The sequence below is a fragment of the Actinia tenebrosa genome, unplaced genomic scaffold (genome assembly GCF_029948245.1).
Source record: "Actinia tenebrosa isolate PJP-AT-01 unplaced genomic scaffold, QUT_ActTen_1.0 PGA_scaffold4__44_contigs__length_22323623, whole genome shotgun sequence".
NCBI lineage: Eukaryota > Metazoa > Cnidaria > Anthozoa > Actiniaria > Actiniidae > Actinia > Actinia tenebrosa.
In genome coordinates, this window is record NW_028292581.1 from 14561377 (window position 1) to 14584901 (window position 23525).

General features: G+C 37.5%; 1 protein-coding gene across 1 annotated transcript; it reads left to right on the top strand.

Moving 5' to 3' along the window:
* Positions 1–577: 577 nt before the first annotated feature.
* Positions 578–22721, top strand: LOC116306079 (uncharacterized). The gene is made up of 23 exons (XM_031716113.2): positions 578–1062; positions 2571–2656; positions 2964–3198; positions 4491–4622; positions 5339–5445; positions 5799–5873; positions 6059–6112; positions 6650–6771; positions 8141–8244; positions 9072–9253; positions 9874–9980; positions 10808–10891; positions 11261–11362; positions 11551–11674; positions 12098–12147; positions 12832–12880; positions 13306–13368; positions 14443–14585; positions 14990–15073; positions 16037–16120; positions 16715–16766; positions 18536–18583; positions 20912–22721. Exons 1-23 carry the CDS (start codon positions 695–697, stop codon positions 21727–21729), a joined length of 3273 nt encoding a protein of 1090 aa, XP_031571973.2. The 5' UTR covers positions 578–694; the 3' UTR covers positions 21730–22721.
* The last annotated feature ends 804 nt before the right edge of the window (positions 22722–23525 follow it).

Sequence of the window (23525 nt, forward strand, 5' to 3'; positions counted from 1 at the left end):
CTTTGAGAAAACGGCCTATTATACTATAACATAATTATATATATATTAATCTAAAAAATATTAAAATATTCCGCTGAATTTAATTTCTTTTACATTTTAACAGTCCAACCAAAATAAAAAAGTCAGTTTAAAAAAATGATGAAGACATCTAACAAGCTATAAAAACTTGTCAATCAGTCCTCCACCAGAAAACTCTGATAGAAATTGAAATCGAAAAAACCAGACCAGACGTTTCGAGAGAAAAAGTTCAAATTTTGTTAATTATATATTCTTATAAACATTTCAATCATTTTGCATTTTTGTTTTTGAGTATTATGATATGCGATCTTCCAGTAATTGTATTTTTAAGAGTTTTCATTAATTCCCGCTTTTTATTTTAGAATTGAATACTAATTCTTTTAGCTCATTTAAAGTTTGATCTCATCTCACAATCTTCGTCGTAAGAACCGCTATAACCAAAGTTCACGATATATGATTCACACCATACGATCGGCTTAATCATTCATGACCTATGAAGGTGGAAAACAAAACAAAAAACTTGTATGAAAAATGAGTTAATTTGGTCACGAATCGAAGACTACAGACAAAGCTCAATGATCACAACATGAATCTAGTTCTTTCTGGCTACGAAGCGAATGAACCCTGAGTACAACAGAGTTTAGCTTCACTCTTTAATTCTTTCTTCTTCACATAAATGCAGAACAACAAATGTGAAAAAATTATAATGCAACCGAAAGAGAAAGAAGAAATTAAGAAGAACCAAAATTTAAAGTCGGAGCAAAGCAGCGTTTTGGAAGAAAGTAAAAGCTTCAGAGACCGACAATACACAAGAGCTATAGCTTGTATTTTAATTTTTATTTCCTTGGCATGGCTTCTTGGACGTTTTGAATTTGGATTTTTTTGGCTATTTGCTTTAATTATACTTGTTTTTATTTGGTGGCGAAGCAAAATTGCATGGCTTCTGGAAGTTGTATGTAAAGATGCTGATATAGAAGCTCGTAGAGACAAGGCATTCCAGGACACCGAAACGGTCGAATGGCTGAATTTTATTCTAAATAGATGGTGAGTAGAATATAAAAAAATCGCATAGTTCTAAATTGTATATTTTTTCCTTTTTGTACATTATTGAAGCAAGAGTTTATTCTTCGAGCAATACAATTTGCAGCTGATTTCAATAAAGCAAGCAGCCTATGACGTCACAGTACGATCAACATGCATTTTCGAGCTGTCACTGAATTGTAATCAAAAATATTATGAAGGCGGTCTGTCTATGTTCAAGCTCCTCTGCATTCAGCACCAACAAAATAGTATTCATCGACTTTAATTTGACCTCCAATTGTGAAGTAAATTAAAACTAGCTGAATTAAACGGCGAATTTCTTGATATTCAGGACAGGTCATCGATCGTATCTCCTCTACTCCAAAACAATTAGAAGTTTATGAATAAAACATAAATATCCAAGCTGTTTTCTCGAATATATTATTACTTGCAGTCCAAGCTACATCACCTTGCTGCAGCCGGTGATTTTTAGCTTCAAAAAATCGTGCCCTTTGCTCCTCTAAAATATTCTTCCCTAAAATCGAAAAATTGACGTTTCCATTGTGGGACTGTCTTTGAAATCTCTTTTCTAATTATCGTAAAACCTTTTTTTCACTCTTATTTATCAACTAAATGATAGGAGCCATTCAGTCGTAGCGACTGTTTTAAGAGATATCAGCTTTTGAACTGAACCGCTTTTAATTTAAATTAAAAAATAAATAATTTATTAGGCCATTAAGCGAACCTCTTGAGAAATTCTGCATGGAAGTTCCTAGATGTTCTACTTGCATAAAGGCAACATTTTGACAATTTTTTAATAGGCTCTTTGCCAAAATAGCGACCGTAAATTCAACTTAAGGTGTCTCGGCCGACATGACGCCTACCATAATGAATCTTTGTAGGACTGCTAAAGTAAAGGTGCTGTTTCTAGGTCTGGTAGAGGTTTTTAATTTAACTAATTTGAATTTTCGGCCGCGCCATTTTGGCAAAGTGTCTATTAAATTATTTGATGTTTATCGATTAGTTTTAGTATGATCACGTGACTCAGTGATTGCGGGCGGAAAACTGCAACAAATGTAAACGTGGAAGGCGTGAGAAACATAATTAGATAAAGATCACTGATTGGTCAATTGATTGGTTCATTAGAAACACCGACGCAGCTCACACTAGTTTTTAGCTAGTTATATCTCTTCCGGAAACGTATGTCAATTTTCAAAAAAAAATTATTCTGTTCTTTTATTAATTTATCTGCTTGTCATCCAAGGCCACGGAAAACTCTGGTTTCGAATTCTCTCTGTTGCTCAGGGCTAGCTAGCCTCGAGTTAAGTCGATGAATATTCATGTATTCCAGTGAAGGTCCGTGAAAATTTCCGAAAGTCTTTGTGATTGTTGAGTGTGCATTCTTTACTTTACTGTTGGTATTTGTGAATATTTTTGACACTGAAATCAGGCTAACACTGATGGAATCAAGGATAATAGAGCGCTAATATTTACGAATTCGAATAAGGTCTATTTGTGCTTTCTTTTTTCAGGATAATTCATAGCGACGAATCTCTTTTACTGCTGATTAAAAACAGTCTTGATCCCTTGCTTGAGGCTAATCTTCCATCCTTTATTGGTAAGAGGTTGTTGCTGTTGATATTGTTGTTGTTGTTGTTGTTGTTGTTGCTATTCTGTTGCTATTTTTCTTGTTGATGTTGTCGTCGTCGTTGTTGTTGGTGGTGGTGGTGTTGTTTTTTAGGTTAATCCAGTTAGCTCGCACCTTCAATGACATATTCAGGGAATATTTTTTATTGTATAAATTTGTTTTGCCATGTAAAAGCGCCAAATACAAATGTTTCAAGTTGTGGTAAGATTTTAGCGATCTTTTGTGTGATTTTGGACCCGGAAATACGTCACAACCTAAAAACCCTACTGACTTTCAGGTTCAATAGAGGTAAGCGACTTCACGCTTGGTACACGAACACCGTACATCAAACATGTCAAGGCTTATGACAGCTTCGATGACCTCCAAAAGCTGCGCGCTACAGCCTTTAGTATGAGGCAGCCACCAGAGGATCTCATGACCAGGCAGACGTACCGAGTGGTTCTCGACCTGGATATTGGGCTGGCGTCACCAGATGCACGTTTTGTGCTGCGAATAAGACTGGGAAATAAAGGGTATGTAACGATTGAAGAAAGGGAGATTATGGGTAACAATATTTATTTACTTATTTATCAACAATATCTATACGGAGGTGCCCAGTTCAGCAAAGCTGGTTTGCTGGCTCTGTTAACAATAGAGCGTTTTCACTCACGTGAGAAGGCAGCCATAAACAATAGAAACTTTCTGCACAGTATTTGCATAAAAATAGAGTTCAATTCCCGGAGGATAGAAAATGTATTGTTTTGGTACCCCATAATGGCCGCTGTGACGTCACGTGAAAACGCTCTATAGTCCCCTTCACAGTTCTCTGTGCCATCTTGAAAGGAGCTTGCAATAAAAGAGACGTGAATAGAACTTAATAGACCTTATTCGTGGTGCGACAATGTTTTCCCAATTCAGCGTGACAAACCTCTAAAGGAATGAAGACTATTGTTTTGAAACTCGTCGGGATATCATCGTTATTCCTTTCGTATCCTTTGGGATACTGATGAATTTTTCGAAGAGTAAAAACAAACGAAAATGAATTCCCTGGAGGTTTGTCACGCTGAGTTGGGAAAACATTGTCACACCACGATTAAGGTCTATTGTCCAAGTCTCTATCATATTGCAAGCTCACCGTTCGTCTCGCTTTGATGCAAAGACGCGGCTATCTTTCAAGATAGCGCAGGGAACTGTGAAGGGGGCTAATTAGATCGTCTAAAAACTATGTGTGGCGCGTTCTCATTGCACGTTTATTACGAGACCTTTTTGTATTCGGACAATATTGATTTGTTCCTTGATTACAGGCTCACTCCTCAGGGTTAGTCTTATTTAATAGTGCATCAAAAAAATTCACAAATACCAACGGTAAAGCAAACAATGCACGACTTCAATTAAGACCACCTAACATAACGTATTTGCGCATTTGATGAGCATATTAGGTAATTCATATTGTTTTTATCGTTTTCATCATTTACTTATCTTACCCGAAATTCATTATATATTGGCGTTCGCTGCCTCTTACGTACCAATGCGACAATTCCACATCTTATAATACAGTAACAAAATTATTCGATTCTGATTGGACAAGAGGAGTACAATTAAATCCCAAATTGTACTCTGTAGAGTCCCTATTAAGTTGCTCCATTTTTTTGAGTGTATTATAAACAAAAAATCACACAATCTTCTCGTACAATTCGGAATTTATAGATATTCGTGATGTTTTGTTTCTCGCCTAAAGACTCGTGCAGTTGGCCAATTTTGAAAACTTTAATAAATTCCGAATTGTACTCGAGATCGTGCGAATTCCTATACTTATCTGTTTCAGTCGTCTTGCAACGGAGACAGATATCGCAGTAGAAGACTTCCACATCAATGGCAAGATGCAAGTGGTTCTACAGTTCAACCGAAACATTCCTTTCCCTCACCTGGCATCGCTGTCATTTTGCTTCTTACAAGAGTAGGTGTTTACTTCTCTAGAGCTCTGAAGTCGTGACATGTTTCCGTGTCCAACTGCTCGTAAAAACCGCTAAAATATTGCAAAACATGTTCTCAATGATTTAATCTCCATAATCGAAATAATTAGAACTTTGGACAACAAACTTTGTCATGAAGAAAAAGTAAGAAACATCTTTATAAGATTGCTTTTTCGTTTTGGACCCGGAAGTCGTCTTCCATAAGATTGACTTCACATTTATAAAAGCTCTAGCCGTCAAGGGAGTTAGAAGTTAAGTGAAGTAAGGCATTCCAAGACCTAAAGGATTCACAGGGAATACAGGCCTTCATACGATATTTTTAGAATTGATTGTTTAGTTAGCTATAGTTGCTAGTTGATTGTGGAAATACTACATCATTTGAGGGTCGTTTCTTTTAGTTATGAAGAATTATTTCCAACGTGTTAATAGCTATGGCGTAGCTTAAGAGATATGAGCAATTTTGTTTTCCCATTTCAGACCAGGTGTCATTCCCTAGAGTACCATTTCTTTGTTTAACAGGTTGCGCTTCGGTTGCACACGAGAAGACATGCATGAATATAGATACAATTCAAACAAAGAATCTTATTCTCAAGGGAATGACACGTGGCCTGAAATGTGAAAACATTACGACCGATCGAGCCGATTAGGAGGTTATTAACAACAAACACGGGGCAAACAATGTAGCTTTATAAATTTTCAGACCTCAGGTATTGTTCGACATCCGAATGCTTAAAGCGGTCCAACTCATGGATGTTCCCCTAGTGAGACAATGGGTCAGTCAGATGGTAAACGACACTCTCAAACTTTGTAAGTATTACTGCTAAGATGAAAGTTTTAGGATCGCTGCGCACATTATGCACGTCCAGTAAACCATTTCAGTGCTGCAATCAGATGCACACAAGCTATGTACGTCCAGTAAACCATTTCAGTGCTGCAATCAGATGCACACAAGCTATGTACGTTCAGTAAACCATTCTATAGTGCTGCAATTATCAAAACTCTTGAAGTGCTCAAGTGATCTAGAAAACCATTCTAATGCATATAGAAAGGTGCACAAAGGTAGAAACGTTTTTAATAGTTGCTCTCATCACAATATTAAAATCCATGCAGTTATATTCATACGATACGTAAAAACCCTTCTGCATATTTGTTTTTACTAGCATTAGTGGATCCTGACAGGATTTACATTCCGTTATGTGACGACCCAGATGAAGTCGCAAGAGGATCGGAATTCGGTAAGAGAATGTGCAGCTTCAACAAATTTTATCTTACTAGAATCCTATATTCCTCTTTTGATCGTACATGCACATGTGCGGTCATGTGCGGGCGAAATAAATACTAGTTTTTCAGTCCACTGTACTAGAAATCAAATAAAATTAAATTATTGAGTATGTTTCTCAATTTTACTTTTTTCACGTAGCTTGTGGTGTTCTAACACTTTCCATCAGCGGAGGAATGGATGAGCGTCCAACAGGTTAGTTCTAATACTGTCAAAGGTGAGGAGTATGGGGATACAAATAAGACGAATAATGGAGGTGTTTAAATGGTTTCGTCCTCTACCTCCGTGAACAATGAAAAGAGGAACAAGTCATTCCTAGCTATTCTTGGATCTTGGAATGACCTGCTTTTGAATCCCAAATACCTCTATCACCTTTGGCTATGACAACATTTTTAGGAAATTATAGGTGCATAAATCATTACTTGAATAAATGAGACGCATTTACGCAATACGCATGTTCTTATATGATTTCCAGGCCCATCCCACATGGCTTACTGCCTCATCTATTATGGACTACTTTTCGTGGGATTCTACCCGCTCACTAGATATACCGTGCTGACGAGTCCCAATACAGGCCGAAACAGCTGTCGACGGTTTCTAGTTGAGCTGGCTCATATTTTACGCGACTTGAAGTTGTGAAAGGCACATTGGCAATCTTCTTCAGTCGTTTCATACAAGGCTCGTAATTGACCTATTATGCATGTTCTTACTAAAATGTGTTTTTTCATTTAGATGATCCGTACTGGTGCGTGGTGTCGCTTGGCAACCAGAAGATCAATACCAAGGATGTGACGTCAGACGGTCTTTGGAGTGATCACGTGTCCTTGCTGGTGCATAATCTTCATTATGACAGGGTACGATAAATTATTAGTTATTAGGAGGATGAGGGAGAAACTAGATCGGGTTGGCATTGCAGTGCATTGTGGGACTATTTTAGGGCTATATTTCCAAGATGGCGTCTACGGCGTCTAAATTAGTAGTTTATGTTTACTTGATGCAAATGATAAAAGGGGACAAAACGTTTATCGTCTAATAGTTGTTATTTGATTAAATAGTAATTTCATAATTTTGTAATAATCAAAAAGCAATGCCGAATTAGAAACGAAGCGTTATTTTTTTTTAAATATGGAGAAAAAGGTCAAAACCTTTACTTCTTTAAAGTGCATATGACACGAAAAAATTCTAATGTTAAAAATGTGTAGTTTATTGGCACTAATAAGAATATCACGGTTAAATTTGTTCCAAAAACGTACTTCTCTAGAAATTCAAGAAAATTTAGCACGCGTTGTGACGTCATTTTGTTTACAAGTCTCCAGATTTAGTTGCAAATACACGAAATATGTTTGAATGTAGAATCTTAATTTCAGGTAGTACACTTTTCAGTTTCCCAACATTTGAAGAGTACTACGTAAGCTATCAAATAAAAGCTGAATAGAATATGCCTTTTGTTGTTATTTTATACGAATTACAATTTATATTTAGTGCATTACTACCGAATCTAGAGTACGTGTCAACAAAATGACGTCACAAATTGGGCTTAATTTTCTAACATATCTCAAGAAATAAGCTTTTGAAACAAATTTTATTACGACATATTTATTATTATTAACAAACTATACATTTTAAACGATGAAATGTTTTCGTGTCATATACACTTTAAAGAAACAGATAAGCTAGTAAGAGATGGCGAGCTGTCGTATAATTGCCGTCACAAGGAGTATTTCAGTAAAGATGCAGAGAATTCAACTTTTCGGACATAGTTCTCGGATTTCCATACAAATTCACTGAGTTTAAAAAGAAAATTTAGGTAGATTTCGTTAGTTAGCTATCTTAACAGCAGTAAGAAAAGCTTCAATCAAGCTAGAAAAATGATCATTTACTTGTATTTAGAGAACTAACTAAACATTAACCAAGTAAATAGTTCATTTAGAGTCAGTAATTTGTACGGAAATCCGAGAACAATGTCCGAACTTCTTGGTGACCGTAACACAATCTAAAACAATTTATACCCCGTGACGGCTAGCGTCGAAAAGGTGGATTGCGCAGGAGTTTATGGTGTCGTTAGCTAAGGGTTGCGCGCGTGTAGTTAACCGCTAAAACATGTCCTAAGTCTTTTGTGTGCGATACTAGTGCATGGAAAAGTTTTACCTTGTAAATCGGTCTTAAGGTGTTTTCTCTTGCTCCCTCGTTTATCGCCATCACTGGATTTTCTTTCTTTATCAGCTGACGATCAAGATTAAAGGAAAGCGCAAGCTTGGGACCAAGTACACAGTTACGCAGTATGACATGCCACTTGCTCGACTTTACCTGGATACCAATCCCGAACAGTATGTCGATAACCTCAAATATTTACGTACCACTTTATAACCTATGATAATACCCTGTTAAATTAACTGGTTTAAGGTTGGCGTAATAGCTGACGTTTTTTCGCCTGTCACCAATGTGAGTCCTACTGGTCGGGCCGAGGCATGGATCCGATTCCTACGAATGCCACGTGCCCGCACATGTGAGGGTTTGTTTCATATTGTAGGTTTTTCCTGCTTGAAACAAAGGATTCTTTCTTGGTTCTCCAAATTCCTCCCTCCGTAAATACCAACACGTGTTTAGAATATTACAGCTGTTCTCAATGAAATAGCATTCGCAGAATCGTGCAGTTTGTCTTCTCGACAAAATAGGTTTGTTGGACGTGTCGTCAATCAAAGTGTTCCTCTGGCACGTGCCTATTGAATGTCATGGTAACGTCATGATTGACGTCCACATTCACTTCACCGCGACGACGATTTAATTCCGTAGAACAAGCCGTAAATGCTGTGCGGTAGTGTGAGCATCGTGTGTCTTATATACGTAGCAATTAGTCAAATCCAACAAGCGGTCTATCGTCAATGCTGGGCTCTGATTGGATGAGGTACAACTAGGCTATAAGTTATAGCCTACTAGTAGCGATAAGGGCCGACCAAAACCTTAAATTTAACTTTAATTCAAAATTGTTTGCATCTGAATATTTGACCCACTAGTTTGATTTGACTAAAACAATTAGCCTCCCGCCCTTATGGCCTATGGGTCAATATAGCCATTTCGAAGACTCGGCAACGACTCCTCATATCACGACGTAACAAAAATTTAAAAAGATGCTGTAACCGTTTTGTTTCTTCAGAGAGAAGATTTTTGAAAAAGAAAGCTCCAAGGGCTCGACACTTAAAGTGAACTTCACCTACAACGCGTTACCTTTGGTCAGCATTCCTGCTGAAGAGGAACTGAACACGGACGAAAAAAGGGAAGAAGTTGTGAAGAATATAAAAGAAAATATTCTAACTGTCCCAGAAGCAAAGGAGGAAGGTAAATTAGTAAGAAATCAATGGTGCTTAAGCAGTAGTACACTCGTATCGATCTCAACCCTGGGGTCAGATTGGCGACTCGTCACCACATGTAAGACAGTAGAGTCTATGAGATATCTCTCTTGATTCGAGGGGTTTACAGGTTTATTCCCTACTGAAAACCTAACACGCTTAATTTCAAATTCGATCAGTGAATTAGCCCTGACTTAGATTAGCTTAGAGGTTGTTTCAGAGTTCGATCTGTGAGTTAGCCATGACCTGACTTAGATCAGCTCAGAGGTTGTTTCAGAGTTCGATCTGTGAGTTAGCCGTGCCCTGACCTAGATCAGCTCAGAGGTTGTTTCAGGGTTCAGTCTTCAGTCAAGTTAGGCATGCCCTGACTTAGATCAGCCCAGAGGTTTTTTCAGGGTTCGATCTATGAGTTAGCCGTGCCCTGACTTAGATCAATCCAGAGGCTATTTCAGGGTTCATTCTTTAAGTTAGCCATGCCCTGGCTTAGATCAGCTAAGAAGTCAGTATTTCGGGCGGTATCGATAAAATTTGAAGGTTATGTTTTTCGTAAAAGAAAACCCCTTTTAAAAAGATCTTCTACGATTAAACTATACAAATTTTGCATTGTAGTTTCTGGTGTTATTCTTGTGGTCGTACACAGCGGTGTGAGCTTGATTCCTATGGACAAGAACGGCTTGAGTGACCCTTACTGCTTGGTGTACGCCAACCGATCGCTAGTAAGTCAAAGATCCTAGTTCACGCATGAAGACCAGAAGGGCTTTGACCTTGCCAACGATGATAAATACCTTTTTTAATACCTGTCTGTCAGCCTTCCTGCTTGTTTGTCTGTCTGTCTGCCTGCCTGCCTGTTCATTTGTCTATCTGTCTCTATCGGTGCCATTACTTGGTTAACAGATCAAAAACAGCGCGAAAAGATCGGAAAAAAGCAAAGTCTAAGTAAATTCTCCCTACGTGCAGTCTTATTCAAACTGACCAATGAGCGCGCGCGATAGATTAAAAATGACGGTAGCATGTTTTGATACTCTCATCAAACATGGTTTTCGACCAATCATAGCGCGCGTAGTATCCCAATTATTTTATTAAAACAAGATCAAAGATGAATTAAAAAGAACTAAACGTTCAAGTTTTAAAAAACTAATAAATCAAATTTTAAAAACTTACTAGTTACTCTGATGCACTTTACTCTTTGCCCATGGTTTCTTCCTTCTTTTCCTTTATGGTTTTCTCTTTCTTTATTATTATTATTATTATTATTATTATTATTATTATTATTATTTACTCCAATCTAATTACATTTGTTTTTGGATTTTCCTATTTCTATACTTATTCTTGTAACAATTATCAAACAGTACCAAATGACTAATTTGCTACCTAACTTGATTAGCATTGCTATTTTTAGGTAGCAAGTGGTTCCTCAAATTTTTATTGTAATCTTCAAAATAATTAATAATCAATTTGCAAATCAGAGGGCACAAATAAAGTTCTATTCTATTCTAACTTCTATTCTATTCTCTTTACCATCTGTTTATTTGTTCATCTCCAGGTCAACAAAACAGATGTCGTCAAGGAAACTCTTGATCCTGTTTGGAACTCAATGGCAGAATTTCCTGTGGCTAATGTTTCTCAGGTTGGTTTGTTTAGCTAGATTACTGCGAAATTTTCCACAACATGTCGTAGTTATCGTAGCCTCTTTCGTAATCCTTCGTGCACCTAAATCTAATATGAAATGACTCCTCGCCTTCCATCCTATCTAAAAGCATCAGTTAATCCAATTTTATCCCTTCAATTCAATTCAATTCCATTCCCTTCCCTTCCCTTCCATTCTATTCCATTCCATTCTATGCTATCCTATCATCCCATACTATCTCATACACCAGGGGAAAATTATCAGAGTTCATCTTTCAATAAATGTTAGTCCAATCAGATTGCTAGCTATGATAAGAATAACTCGCGTGCTGATTGGTTGTCGAGTGTGACGTAATCAACCCCATTTCAGGTGACGTTGTCTTTCCTGGTTCACGACAAAGACGAGAATGCGTTGAGAGTAAAAGATGATGACGACGACTTCCTTGGCTCTTGCAATCTGAAATTGTCAAAGGTTTGAAAAGAATTTGACTTTTTGTTTGACGGTTGTGTCTTCTTATGCGCAACCGCAAACGAAGACATGGTACTCTAGAGAATGACACGTGTTCTAAAAAGAGAAAACATTACGTCCAAGCTAGATATAGGCTATTATTACAATTACATTCATCCTGAGCCATTTTGTTTTCATTGTGTCCCGTGTAGGATTCGCCTGTGATTTTGAGGAAGGAACTTCATCTCCTTTACAAGCTTAAAAGTTCAATGAAAACATCAGGAAAACTGTGCGTGTCTGTGGTCTTCAGGCCTGTTGCATCAATACGCAAATCCTGTAAGTACATTACCGCGAAAACCGTGCGTTACATAATGATCCTATCGTGATTGTGTCCAGATGGTGCAAAAGAGAAGCTATTGCACGAGTAGCACATTTACGATACCGACTTACAGCACGTACACGGTACGACATGCCGTAACAACTAGAGTGTTTTGGTATAAGTAGGCAACGTACAGTACTGACTTACAGCACGTACACGGTACGACATGCCGTAACAACTAGAGTGTTTTCGTATAAGTAGGCAACGTACGGTACTGACTTACAGCACGTACACGGTACGACATGCCGTAACAACTAGAGTGTTTTCGTATATGAGTAGGCAACATACGGTACTGCACGTACACAGTACGACCTTATCGTAACAGTGAAATGGTAGCTGAGCTGATTTTAAGTAGGTTTGCTTTATCTTTTTAACTTTAGGGAAGCCTCAAGTACCTGGTGGCTTTCCAGAGGGACAACCAGTAGATGAGGTAAGACGGTTGATGATCCGATGAATAGACCAGTTTCGAATTCCAAATTACCGCTGTGTTCCTAGATTATAGACTCATTTGCACAGGTCTGTCATCTGTCTGTCAGCTGTCAGTCTATTCGTCCTTTGTCTGTCTGGTCTTTCGTTCTTTCTTTTTTCCCATCCCTCCTATTTTCGAATTAGACAGAAGTCTGTTAATTTGTCTGCCTCGCTGTCTTAAATTCCGTCCCTCTGTCTATAGTCCGCTGTGTATTAAGACTTAAGACTCATCTCCGCAGGCTTAGCTTCGCTTAAGAGTTAATCATTTGCAAATGTCAACTTTTATGTAAAGAATCCCACAGACTTTTAATGCTAAGCCTGTGCAAATGAGTCTGTAGTCTTCAAAAACAGCGGTATGCATATCTAATGTGAATCTGGTACATTGCCTTGTGTCTTTTACTCCAGAAATGGATCCACTTTTATTTCTGTTTACAGTTATGTTCGTTCTGATCCAAATCAACGCGCGCGGGCGCGCAAAGATGCATAGGAATGAGATTTTTCACAATGAGTTTATATATAAGGAAGTTTGTACTAAACTAAGATTGCGAGCGTAAGACAATAAATACGTACAATCTGGACTAGGTGTTTGTTGTCAGTCACTCTTTCTAGTTGATGTGCTCCTAATCTTCATTTTTTGCATTTAAAGAAATCTCTAAAAGTGGATTTGAAATTCATGGAAGCATTGCTCATGGCAGGTAAGAGGATATAGAGAATGAAAAGGTGCTGGAAGCTTTCTTCAATTCAGCTCCCGACCACACAAACCGCCATTTTATAATAGTTCTTATTTATTAGATTTTTTTCTAAAGTTTGATGTCATTGTGACCAAGTGGATGTTAAACGGCAAGAGTGATGAAACTCATTGCAGGTCTTTTCCAAGATAGGTCGCAGGAAAATAAAATTGAACTAAATAAAAACACAACTAAACACCACAAAATCTGGAGCAGAACTGATTTATTCTTCAGACGAATACTGTTGCGTGATCAATTACATCATCATTCCAAATATGGCTAGTACAAACGTAACGCAACAAACTCGAATAAACCTTTAACCAGTATGTTTTCAACCAGTTTGTTTTCAACCAGTTTTCAACTTGGTTACATTATGTTTTCTTCCTGAGCAGAACGCGGAGCTCTTTGCATCAGCATCCACCGTGGTCGTAACCTAGTAGCCATGGACCTTACAGGTAACAAACAATATACTGAAATAGTAGTCTTACTAATTACGGACAACAATTTAATATAATAATGTCTTGTATTGAAGACAATAATATAGGTTCTTAGAAAACGAGTAAAGCAACAACAACTCGAGTGAACTGCAAAACGATTCTCTTAATTGCCCAACACATCTCGTGCTAAAGGCGCGACAGTCGTGACGTCATACATGGCCTGTCAACCAATATACTTAACAAATAATACCCATCACTTTCGCGTACGATGCATACGGCTGTTTTTGAAGACCCCAGACTCATTTGCACAGGCTTAGCCTCGTTTATAAGTCAGCTATTCACAGATACCAATAAAAGTCTGTGAGGTTTCAAAACATTGGTATTGTTCAACTTGCACATTCTTTACATTCTTTACAGTTGACTTTTGCAAATGATTTACTGTTAAACGAGGATAAACCTGTGGGAATGCGTCTGTAGTCGTAAAACACAGTGGTATTTCCCGAATAAGAAAAGGGACTATTGCGCGACCAACGCATCAATCAATGAAAAAGAATGTTGGAAATTTTGAAGGAAGAAAGCTAAAAACCCAGATATCTTATACCTCGCTGTCTGGGCTGAGTGATTATGAGAGTGTCGTAAAATACGTCTATTGGCAACTGTAACTTATTAACCTATAATACGTGCGCAAGGGACTCTGGTAGTTGTAGTATATATAGCGAGGTCAAAACAATGGCACAGATTAAGACCATCTACCCCCTTGCCTCCCATCCCCGAGATACCTGTTGAAATATTCGATACTGGGTGACTGTAAAGACTCTTTCTATACTACATATTTGTTGTTTAGCCATACATGCAAACAGTCAATTTATTCCTTGCGATTTAACTTTTCGTTTTAAAGATTTTTTAAACATTTTACCTCCAGATGTGGTGGGTACTGTGCAACCCCACTCATTTGGTCCAGTAAAATGATGTTGACGTACCTTTATCAGTTATTATAAGTAATTATATAGATGGTAGGTAGCAGGTAAACACAACACTCACACTTCCATGGTGTGGTACTTTGCATTGCTAAGTTTTGCTTGTTCGTTCAAGGTAAAAGCGATCCGTTCGTTACCTTGCGAACCGACGACGGCACAGAAAAGTTTCGAAGCAAAGTCCAAAGCAAGACCCTCAATCCTGTGTGGAGTGAAACAGCAACAATATCGATGCCAAGCGATAGCGAGCAAATCATACTGGTGAGTAGGGAACCAAGAGAAAATGAACTAAGAGAAGGAATCCCCGCGCCCCATCGTGACCACTCTTTGATGTTATTTTTAGAATCTTTAATGTTATTTTTAGAATCATTCATTTGATCGTTTGTTTTTCTGCACGCTCTACCCTGTTGTGCTCTTGTTTTCTTAATTGTGTTTTTCAAAAAAAATGTGTGCAAGCAGTATAGAGCGAGCGCAGTACGCGCGTGCAGAAAAACAAACGATGGCAAATGTGATTCTAAAAATAGCATCAAACGGTGTCAATTCGTTCGTTCGTTCAATCGTTCGTTCGTTCTCTTATCGTTCGTTTGTTCGTCCGTCCGTCCGTCCGTCCGTCCGTCCGGCTGTCCGTCCGTCCGTTCGATAGCTAAATTGTTTTGTTTCCTCAGGATGTGTGGGACAAAGATGCCTTATCACAGGAGAAGATGGGAAGTTCTGTGTTCAGCGCCTCACAGCTGAAGGAACTGACTAAGGTGTGTGATGTATCCAAGAACCGCCAGTTCGGCTGGCCGGCTGGCTAAATTTTTATCGAATTTTTTAGATAGTATCTAAGCTAACGGCTAACTCACGAGTTGAATCCTCAAACGACCTCTGGGCTGAACTAAGTCAGGGCATGGCTAACTCACAGATCGAGCCCTCAAATAACCTCTGGGCTGATCTAAGTCAGAGCACGGCTAACTCACAGATAGAACCCTCAAACAACCTCTGGGCTGATCTAAGTCAGAGCTCGGCTAACTCACAGATAGAACCCTGAAACAACGTCTGGGCTGATCTAAGTTAGAGCACGGCTAACTCACAAATAGAACCCTGAAACAACCTCTGGGCTGATCTAAGTCAGAGCTCGGCTAACTCACAGATCGCACCCTGAAACGACCTCTGGGCTAATCTAAGTCAGAGCTCGGCTAACTCACAGATAGAACCCTGAAACAACGTCTGGGCTGATCTAAGTCAGAGCTCGGCTAACTCACAGATCGCACCCTGAAACAACCTCTGGGCTGAACTAAGTGAGGGCACGGCTAACTCACAGATTGAACCATGAAACAACCTCTGGGCTGATCTAAGTCAGGGCACGGCTAACTCACAGATAGAACCCTGAAACAACGTCTGGGCTGATCTAAGTCAGAGCACGGCTAACTCACAGATAGAACCCTGAAACAACGTCTGGGCTGATCTAAGTCAGAGCACGGCTAACTCACAGATAGAACCCTGAAACAACGTCTGGGCTGATCTAAGTCAGAGCACGGCTAACTCACAGATCAAACCCTGAAACAACGTCTGGGCTGATCTAAGTCAGGGCACGGCTAACTCACAGATTGATGGATTTTACCCTGATAGACTAGTGCGATTACCTTATCTTTAAAAAAAACTATAGCTCATTCCCCACCCCCCACCCTACATGATCATATAATGTATTGTTCATGGTTTTTGCTGTGCAGGAGCAGGAAACGAAGCACTGGTTCAAGTTAAGCAACACCAAAAGCGGAGAGGTTCAACTGAGCTTTGAATATATCACACCTGAGGTAAGACTGCCACTATAACTAACACTGCCACTGCCACTACCACTACCACTACCACCACCACTACCACTGCACTACCACTGCCACTACCACTGCCACTACCACTGCCACTACCACTGCCACTACCACTGCCACTGCCACTGCCACTGCACTACCACTACCACTACCACTGCCACTACCACTGCCACTACCACTGCCACTACCACTGCCACTACCACTGCCACTACCACTGCCACTACCACTGCCACTGCCACTGCCACTGCCACTACCACTGCCACTACCACTGCCACTACACTACCACTGCACGCCACTAGCCACTACCACTACCACTACCACTACCACTACCTACCACCACTACCACTGCCACTGCCACAAACTTTCGAGTCACTTTCGCTCTTAAATAACTAGCTAACAACATAGACGAAGATACTCCAGGTGATAAGAATTACCGGACATGCTTAATTTCCAAGATGGCGGAGCGTGTAGTCTAGCATATCAGCAAACGCGATCATCCTCTCCTTTTTCATTTTCGTAATCTTTGTATTTTTTGATTCATGGGTGAAGCTAATAAAATGAAATATTATTGTCATTTTACAGGAATGCAGCAAGGTAGAGCTGAATAACAACAAGATAATAGATGGTGAGCCAGGTAGGTAACATTTTTTTGTGTGTGAATTTTTTTCCCAGGTGATCTTTTGGAGTTTTTTAAAACTTTTTTATTATTTTGTTTGTTGTTTTGTTTTGTTTTAAATTTGTACTTAATAGGCCCTTTGAAACAGTTCAGTAATCACGTGCTGATTAATTCATGAGAGCAAATAAATGAAAATTTCGATTCCCATGGGTGAAATATACTGGAGAGTAAACACACTCTGTACAACCTGTTTCGAGAGATCGTAATAAAACTGCATTTCGTAACACACTGGTTGAACATCGTTTCATTCAGTTCTTTTCAAATAGCTAAGGAGAATCACCAATTTAGTATAAAAACAAACATTTTGCTCTCCAGTACAGACACGTGACCATTGACTACAAACGGCCTACTGTTTCGTCGTGTTAGTTATTTGCTTCCAGTGTTTGCAAATAGGAATAGAAAATCTGACATTTCTTCGAAGGGGAGAGGGGAGGGGTCCTGGTAAACACAAGTGCGCTTTTCGGCAATCAGAAGGCTGAGTGAATTTTAAAATGCCTTGTTATTAAAACTGCTGTGAAAAACAAGCCAAAATAGACCATTTTCGACATATTCATATTGACACTCATATATGTATAATTAATTACATGCTCATACTCAAAATTAATTGTAAAAGCAAATTAGTAATGCATATTTCAACATGTTACATAAAGGAATTATTTAATTTTAACTGTGTCATTCATTCTTCATTTTTTCATTGGTTGTCACATCAATAAATAACTAAATTACGAAAAATAAAAATTGGCGCATGCGCAATAGCGTATGCATATCTTCAAAATCGTTAGCTATGGCGGCAGCTCGTTTTTCTGACCTCCTTGAAGAAGACTGTGAAAATATTCTTGATTCAGAAACAAGAGAAAATATGACAGAAAGTAAGTTTCCTAGTCAGTCCAAGGACCATATTTAAATATATAATCCCACCAAAAAATAAGGTATAGGTTTCTGTAAGGTTTATTTTAGGTTTCATTCTTTAACTCATAACATGTATACAAAGATATCTCATTCGTTTGTTGAAAGTAATGTTGAATTTACCTCTTTTTTAGTGGAAGTTTACAGTCGCGTTTATAGCCAGTATAAAACCATTGCTAAATAAATGCCTAAAGTTTGAATTTCATGTTTAGTTAAAAATTCATCTAAGAAAAGCTTTAAAAAAGTCACTCATTTTTATCATCTTCATCTAATATTTACGAGGAAGAGTGGAGAATATGTGTCAAGTGTGTGATTCGTTAATATTTTCTGAATTCTCCGCACGAAAACGAAACCGCCATCGCAATTCTTGAGTCATTAAGAAAAACGTTACAAAACCTCGAAAAACCCTGAGATTAATAAAAATATAAACGAAAATTATTCTAAGTTAAGCTAAATAGACTCTTTTATGTTTTTGTCTATTTCAGAAAACGTGTCCGATATAATAAGATTTTTTGTTTGAGTTGTATCTATACATGGCCTCTTCTCATATGCAACCGTTAGAAAAAGAAATTATACTCTAGAGAATAACACGTGTTCTGTGATGGGAAGATATTACGCGCATGATACTATGAGACAGTAATTTCACAAGTTAGAATGATTTCTAAAGAAAAACTTTGGAATCACAAAACTAGGAAAACCTAAGGCAAGACAAAATGATTCGCTGCGTCCCCTGAGTTGAAAACGTGCGAATTAACAAAACTACAATATCGATAATTTAGCTATTCGCTGATAAAGTATGCGTTATTTTTTTATGATTGCAGAATCGGTCAAACCAGAAGATCTTGATCAGGACCAGAATCGCAAATCAGGTATGTTTTTTTGATGTTATAAAAGGCCTAATTCGCATCGAATTTAACTTTTTTCTATAAACATTTTCACGATATCTATTTATAGTTAACATTTTTTGAAGATTTCCTTTACATCGTCGAATTAATACCTCGGTTTTTTTGATTTCATTGACTCAAGAGAATAGTTAGCCTCATTTCAAAATATTTACAATCATTCATATCAAAATATTCACATGTAACAACGGTAAAGTAAAGAATGCATAACTTTAACAATACACTGATGTAGTAAGGAGTTTGTATGGAGGATACACAGGCCCCACAAGCTCTTAGCTTTAATGCCTACCGTGTATAAATGAAAAATATTTGATTTATTTATTTATACAAACACTTTGAAATTCCATGGAACCTTCGCTGAAACACATCAGAACATTCTGCACAATATCGAGGCTAACCAGTAGCCTGTGTTTGCTTGGCGGTCCTGTTGTGCACGTAGGATGCAGGGTGGGGGGTGGGGGCAACACCGCATACCAGATATTCTAAAGCAATCTGAAAGTGCTGATCCAATTCTAATGTATGGATCGCCTCTATATTGTCTTCTATACACCGACTTAGTATTACTAAGCAAAAACCCAAAGGATTTACACTCATAACTCAACCAGCTAAATTTATATTCCAATAGTAATGGGTTACAGTGAACATTTAGAAGACAAAAGTTTTGATCTTTAATAAAGCAGGACGACGTCTAATCAATTATACCTTTCGCTATAGGGAACATATCCTTGAAAACGTTCGGCTAGACAAGTATCTAGGTCTAACCTAAAGTGCTTTCGGGAATTTCTCGATTGCACAACAACTGGAACTTAACTAAATCAGCCTTAAAAGCTTTGTTTAAGCTGAAAAAAGAGATGGGATGTTTTTTAACCACGACCCTACATTAACACTAAAACTATATTTGACTCTTAGTTTTAGTAAAGCCGATCCTTCTTCACAGACAATATGAAGACTGGTAATCCAATTGAGTCAGTTCATATAAAATTTTGCTTGTCTAGCCGAATTAGGTCAACTTCCCATAAATTTAAATGCAAAATTAAGATCAGTTAAGTTTTGGTTTAAACATATATAACGAAATTCGAGAACCGCCAAAAAAATGTCAGCAATTGTATATAGAGAGTCATTAGCAACAAACAACAATAACTGGTCTAGTAAAGTAAAATCTGCATTAGATCCGAAGCGGCTTAGGGAATATCTGGCTTGACGTAAACTGCAATCATCGTTCAAGTCAGAATCCATTTAAAATAATTAAAATAGATTAACGGATATAGAAATTCAAATCTGGCGAGGGGAACTCTTCAACGATAAAAAAAAAAAGAGGCCCCTCAGGCTCAAAAACTAATTAAGGACATATCATCTGGTAAAAACAGATTACTCGTTTGAAAATTATTTAATCGAAAGTAATTAGTAATCACGTACGACTTTGAAATCGAAAAGGGAAAAAATTCAAGGGAATACAAAAAAAAAACAAAAAAAAACAAGAAGAAAGGAGGTGTTTCCATTGCCCAGATAGCGTAGAAGATGAGAGACACTTCCTTCTTCACTGTACACTATACTCAAATCTAAGGGAAGAACTCTTCAAGAACATAAAAAGCATAAACAATGATTCTCTTTTGTTAAATGAGAACGAGTTGTTTCTGCTATTTATGAGTCTACCCAAAATGATAGCAGTAGCAAAATATGTCCACAACTGCTTTATAAAAAGATCACATACAATACAGAATTAATATAGTATGTGATTTTTTACCCAAACTAGGCACTAAATAGTAACTATACTAGATAGGTTAAATAGATGAATTTATCATAACATAATAGAAATTACTATAAATCAACAATTATAGCCTTCATACGTTTATTATTCGGGTAAAATGTCTATGTATATTCTGATACTTGCTTTCGAATAAAAAAGTCTGTCTGTCTGTCTGTCTGATCAGCGCAGGCTGAGGCTAACCTGCAATTAAGTGCAGCGACAGGTTACGTGAAGCTACACCTTAAAAAAAGCCCTTTCCATTAAGGACATTTTTCCACCACAAAAACTAAAATCGCGTACTCTAAATATTTTATTTTTCACTACAAATTATGTTTCTCTTTATATCTCATAACCTTTTATGGCATCACAATGGCGTGTTCCATCCTTGTAAAATTAAGAACTCTTTTCACATGCAATTCTTTTATACAAAGTTCCCTTCGAGTGTTTCTTAATCACATATTTATCTATTTTTCAGTGAAAAATCTTTGGTGAATTCATAATTTCATACGCGATTGAATCTTTTAATTCTTGTTTTTATTTCTGTGAAGGATGGAAAGTTATGCTAAAGAAGCGACGAGTGTTTGGTATCACTGCCTTTTCAAAGAAATCTTCAGCTGGCACTCGTCCTCCTTCTAGCAAACTTACGAATAACGATGAAGCCAAACAAGTAGAAGATGAACATCCAGAGGATTTAGGGAATGGCTCACCTGGGGTTTCAAAATCTTCACGAGCTCACTCCGCAAGATCTTCCGTCTCGAGCCACGAAGAACTCATCTTGACAAACGAAGAAATGTCTGTCCTCGTCAATAATAAAGAAGTCTTTGATTCGACGTCTTGTTCATTAGAGGCTAAAGCGAGTAGAGAAAGCAAAACACGTCCGAAGTTACTCACAGTTGTAAACTCGGCGAAGAACAAGAAAAGTACTGATAACCATTCCTTTGGAAGTCCTAAAAGAGACGATGAAAATTCTAGTGTACAGGACGACCATTTTGACGACATTGAGGAGCTACTTGGTGGAAAGACTGAGCTAAAAGAAGTCTCTCGTCATTGGAAAATGAAAGGAGTCAGGAAGAGATTTCGATCGTGGAGAGGCAAAAAACAACGAAGTGTAAGTGAGAGTGATGTGATTCGCGCCGTGGAGAAAGAAAACGATGATGATGATGCGAAAGAATTGTTGGAAGCGTGGTTCGATTCGGCAAGCGATAGCGGCAAAGACGAAAAAAAGTCACAGAAAGTCAAGAAGCATAACAGTGTTGGGAACGTTGAGAGGAAGAATTCTTCGCCTGCTTTAAGCCGACAAAGTCCTAATATTGGAAAACGTGGATACTCGCTCGGCGATAAAGAAAAGCGTAAAAACAAAAATTGAAACGATTTTAGAAGGAAGTAAAACAGCAATGAGAATCGCATCTACACTGACTTGTCGACAAAAAATGACAATATTATGTACTTAATTGCGGCAAGCATGCAAGGACAAAAAAGGTATATATCATATTCCAGTCAATAATATGATTTTAGTTTGATTGAAAGCAGCGACGAAAAACCAAACAAAGAGTTCGCATGTAAATCGCAGTAAATAGTTCGGCCATGCAATCGATAACGTAAATGACGTACTTTGAGACTTTTTCTGAACATTTTGTATTAAAAATGATCTGATGATTGCTCTGATTTAAAATGCATACTTTTTTTAATGTGAAATGTTACAGGCGAGGTTTAGAGGCGGGAAAAAGTCGTCGCTCCTTCATTTCGCAAGAATTCAGGGTATTCCCTTTAAAGGGCAGAGTCTTCAGCTATCAATATAAAAGAACTAAGATAACTTCAATTCAGAAGTAAGCTAAAAAAATGTCAGAGAACTTGAAGGCGACATACTCAAAGTCCTTATATAGTAAAATTATGAATAAAGGTTTTGCACCATCAAGTGACGGCAGCCATGTTAGATGGCAGGAACAATACAATCGTTTTACATAAGAAAAAATTCAATTCCCAAGCGCAAAGGGGCGTTATTGTTCTGCCATCCAACCACAGGCAGTCCAAGCTGGATTTTGGCGCCGGCACGTGATGGTGCAAAACCTCTATACTAGTATTAAAACACTTTAAAATATGTTCATCGCAGTCACACAAACAACAAGGGAGGAGTTGGACTCGACATTACGTAATCATCTAATTTTTTGGTGTAATTAAATATCTGACAAATCTTGCCAACATTAAAAATATTTAATAACTAACGTTAAAGCAAACGGGATCTCACTTCGAAATCGATTCCTCTTTTGTCACGTGACTGCAAATAATGTAAGTACGTTGTGCGTATTGTTAGTTTTTATACCTGAAAATCTTTGAATAAAGTCTATAGTAACTGAAAAACTGATACTTCTTTAATTTTCTTTTAAATCTTTATTGATGTTTCAACACTTACACCGGTATTTCTTCATAAACTTGATTTTAAGAAACGCAGAAAAAATCCCGGCTCCAGAACCACACGCTATCTTTTCCCGAAATCATAATCAAAGGCGTTTGAATTTTTATTTTATTTATGAATATTTTTACTTTTTTCATGATATGATGATGATTATTATTATTGAATTCAATTTTTTATGGATTCATTGAAGCATTGTGTCATGAAAAAATATTTCTTAAAACTTACCAGATTCATTCTAATATTTTCCAGTCTCACTCATTTTCTTTTTTGTTCTTTCATTTCATTTCATTCCATTCTTTTCTTTTATTTCATTTGGTTCCATTGTAATTTGTTCTTATTCCATTCCCTTCTCCTCCATACTATGCCTATCTATTCTATTCTATTCAATTTAATTTCTAATTATTCTATTCTATCATTCTATTCATATTATTCTAATTCCATCCCCTTCTACTCTAATTATTCTATTCTATCATTCTATTCATATTATTCTACTTCCATCCCCTTCTACTCCAAGGTATTCCATTTTTTCATTCTATTCATCTTATTTTGTACTGTTCTATTACATCCATTCTTTAATTTACGATGTTGTTCTGTTCACATACTATTCTGATATTATTCCATTTCATTCCATTCTATATCTCTTTCCGCTCCATTTTTTTTTACATTTCACTCAATTTTCCTTCCGTGTGATTAGTTTAATTGTTATCTTATGATTTCAAAACTAAACATAAAAATAATTATTATCTTAA

Bases quoted from the DNA above. Each gene is read 5' to 3' on its own strand.
- LOC116306079 (XM_031716113.2), top strand. From the start codon at position 695: ATGCAGAACAACAAATGTGAAAAAATTATAATGCAACCGAAAGAGAAA. The intron at 8,245-9,071 runs GTATGTCGATAA...TTGTTTCTTCAG, and splicing joins CTGGATACCAATCCCGAACA to AGAGAAGATTTTTGAAAAAG. The intron at 16,121-16,714 runs GTAAGACTGCCA...GTCATTTTACAG, and splicing joins TTGAATATATCACACCTGAG to GAATGCAGCAAGGTAGAGCT.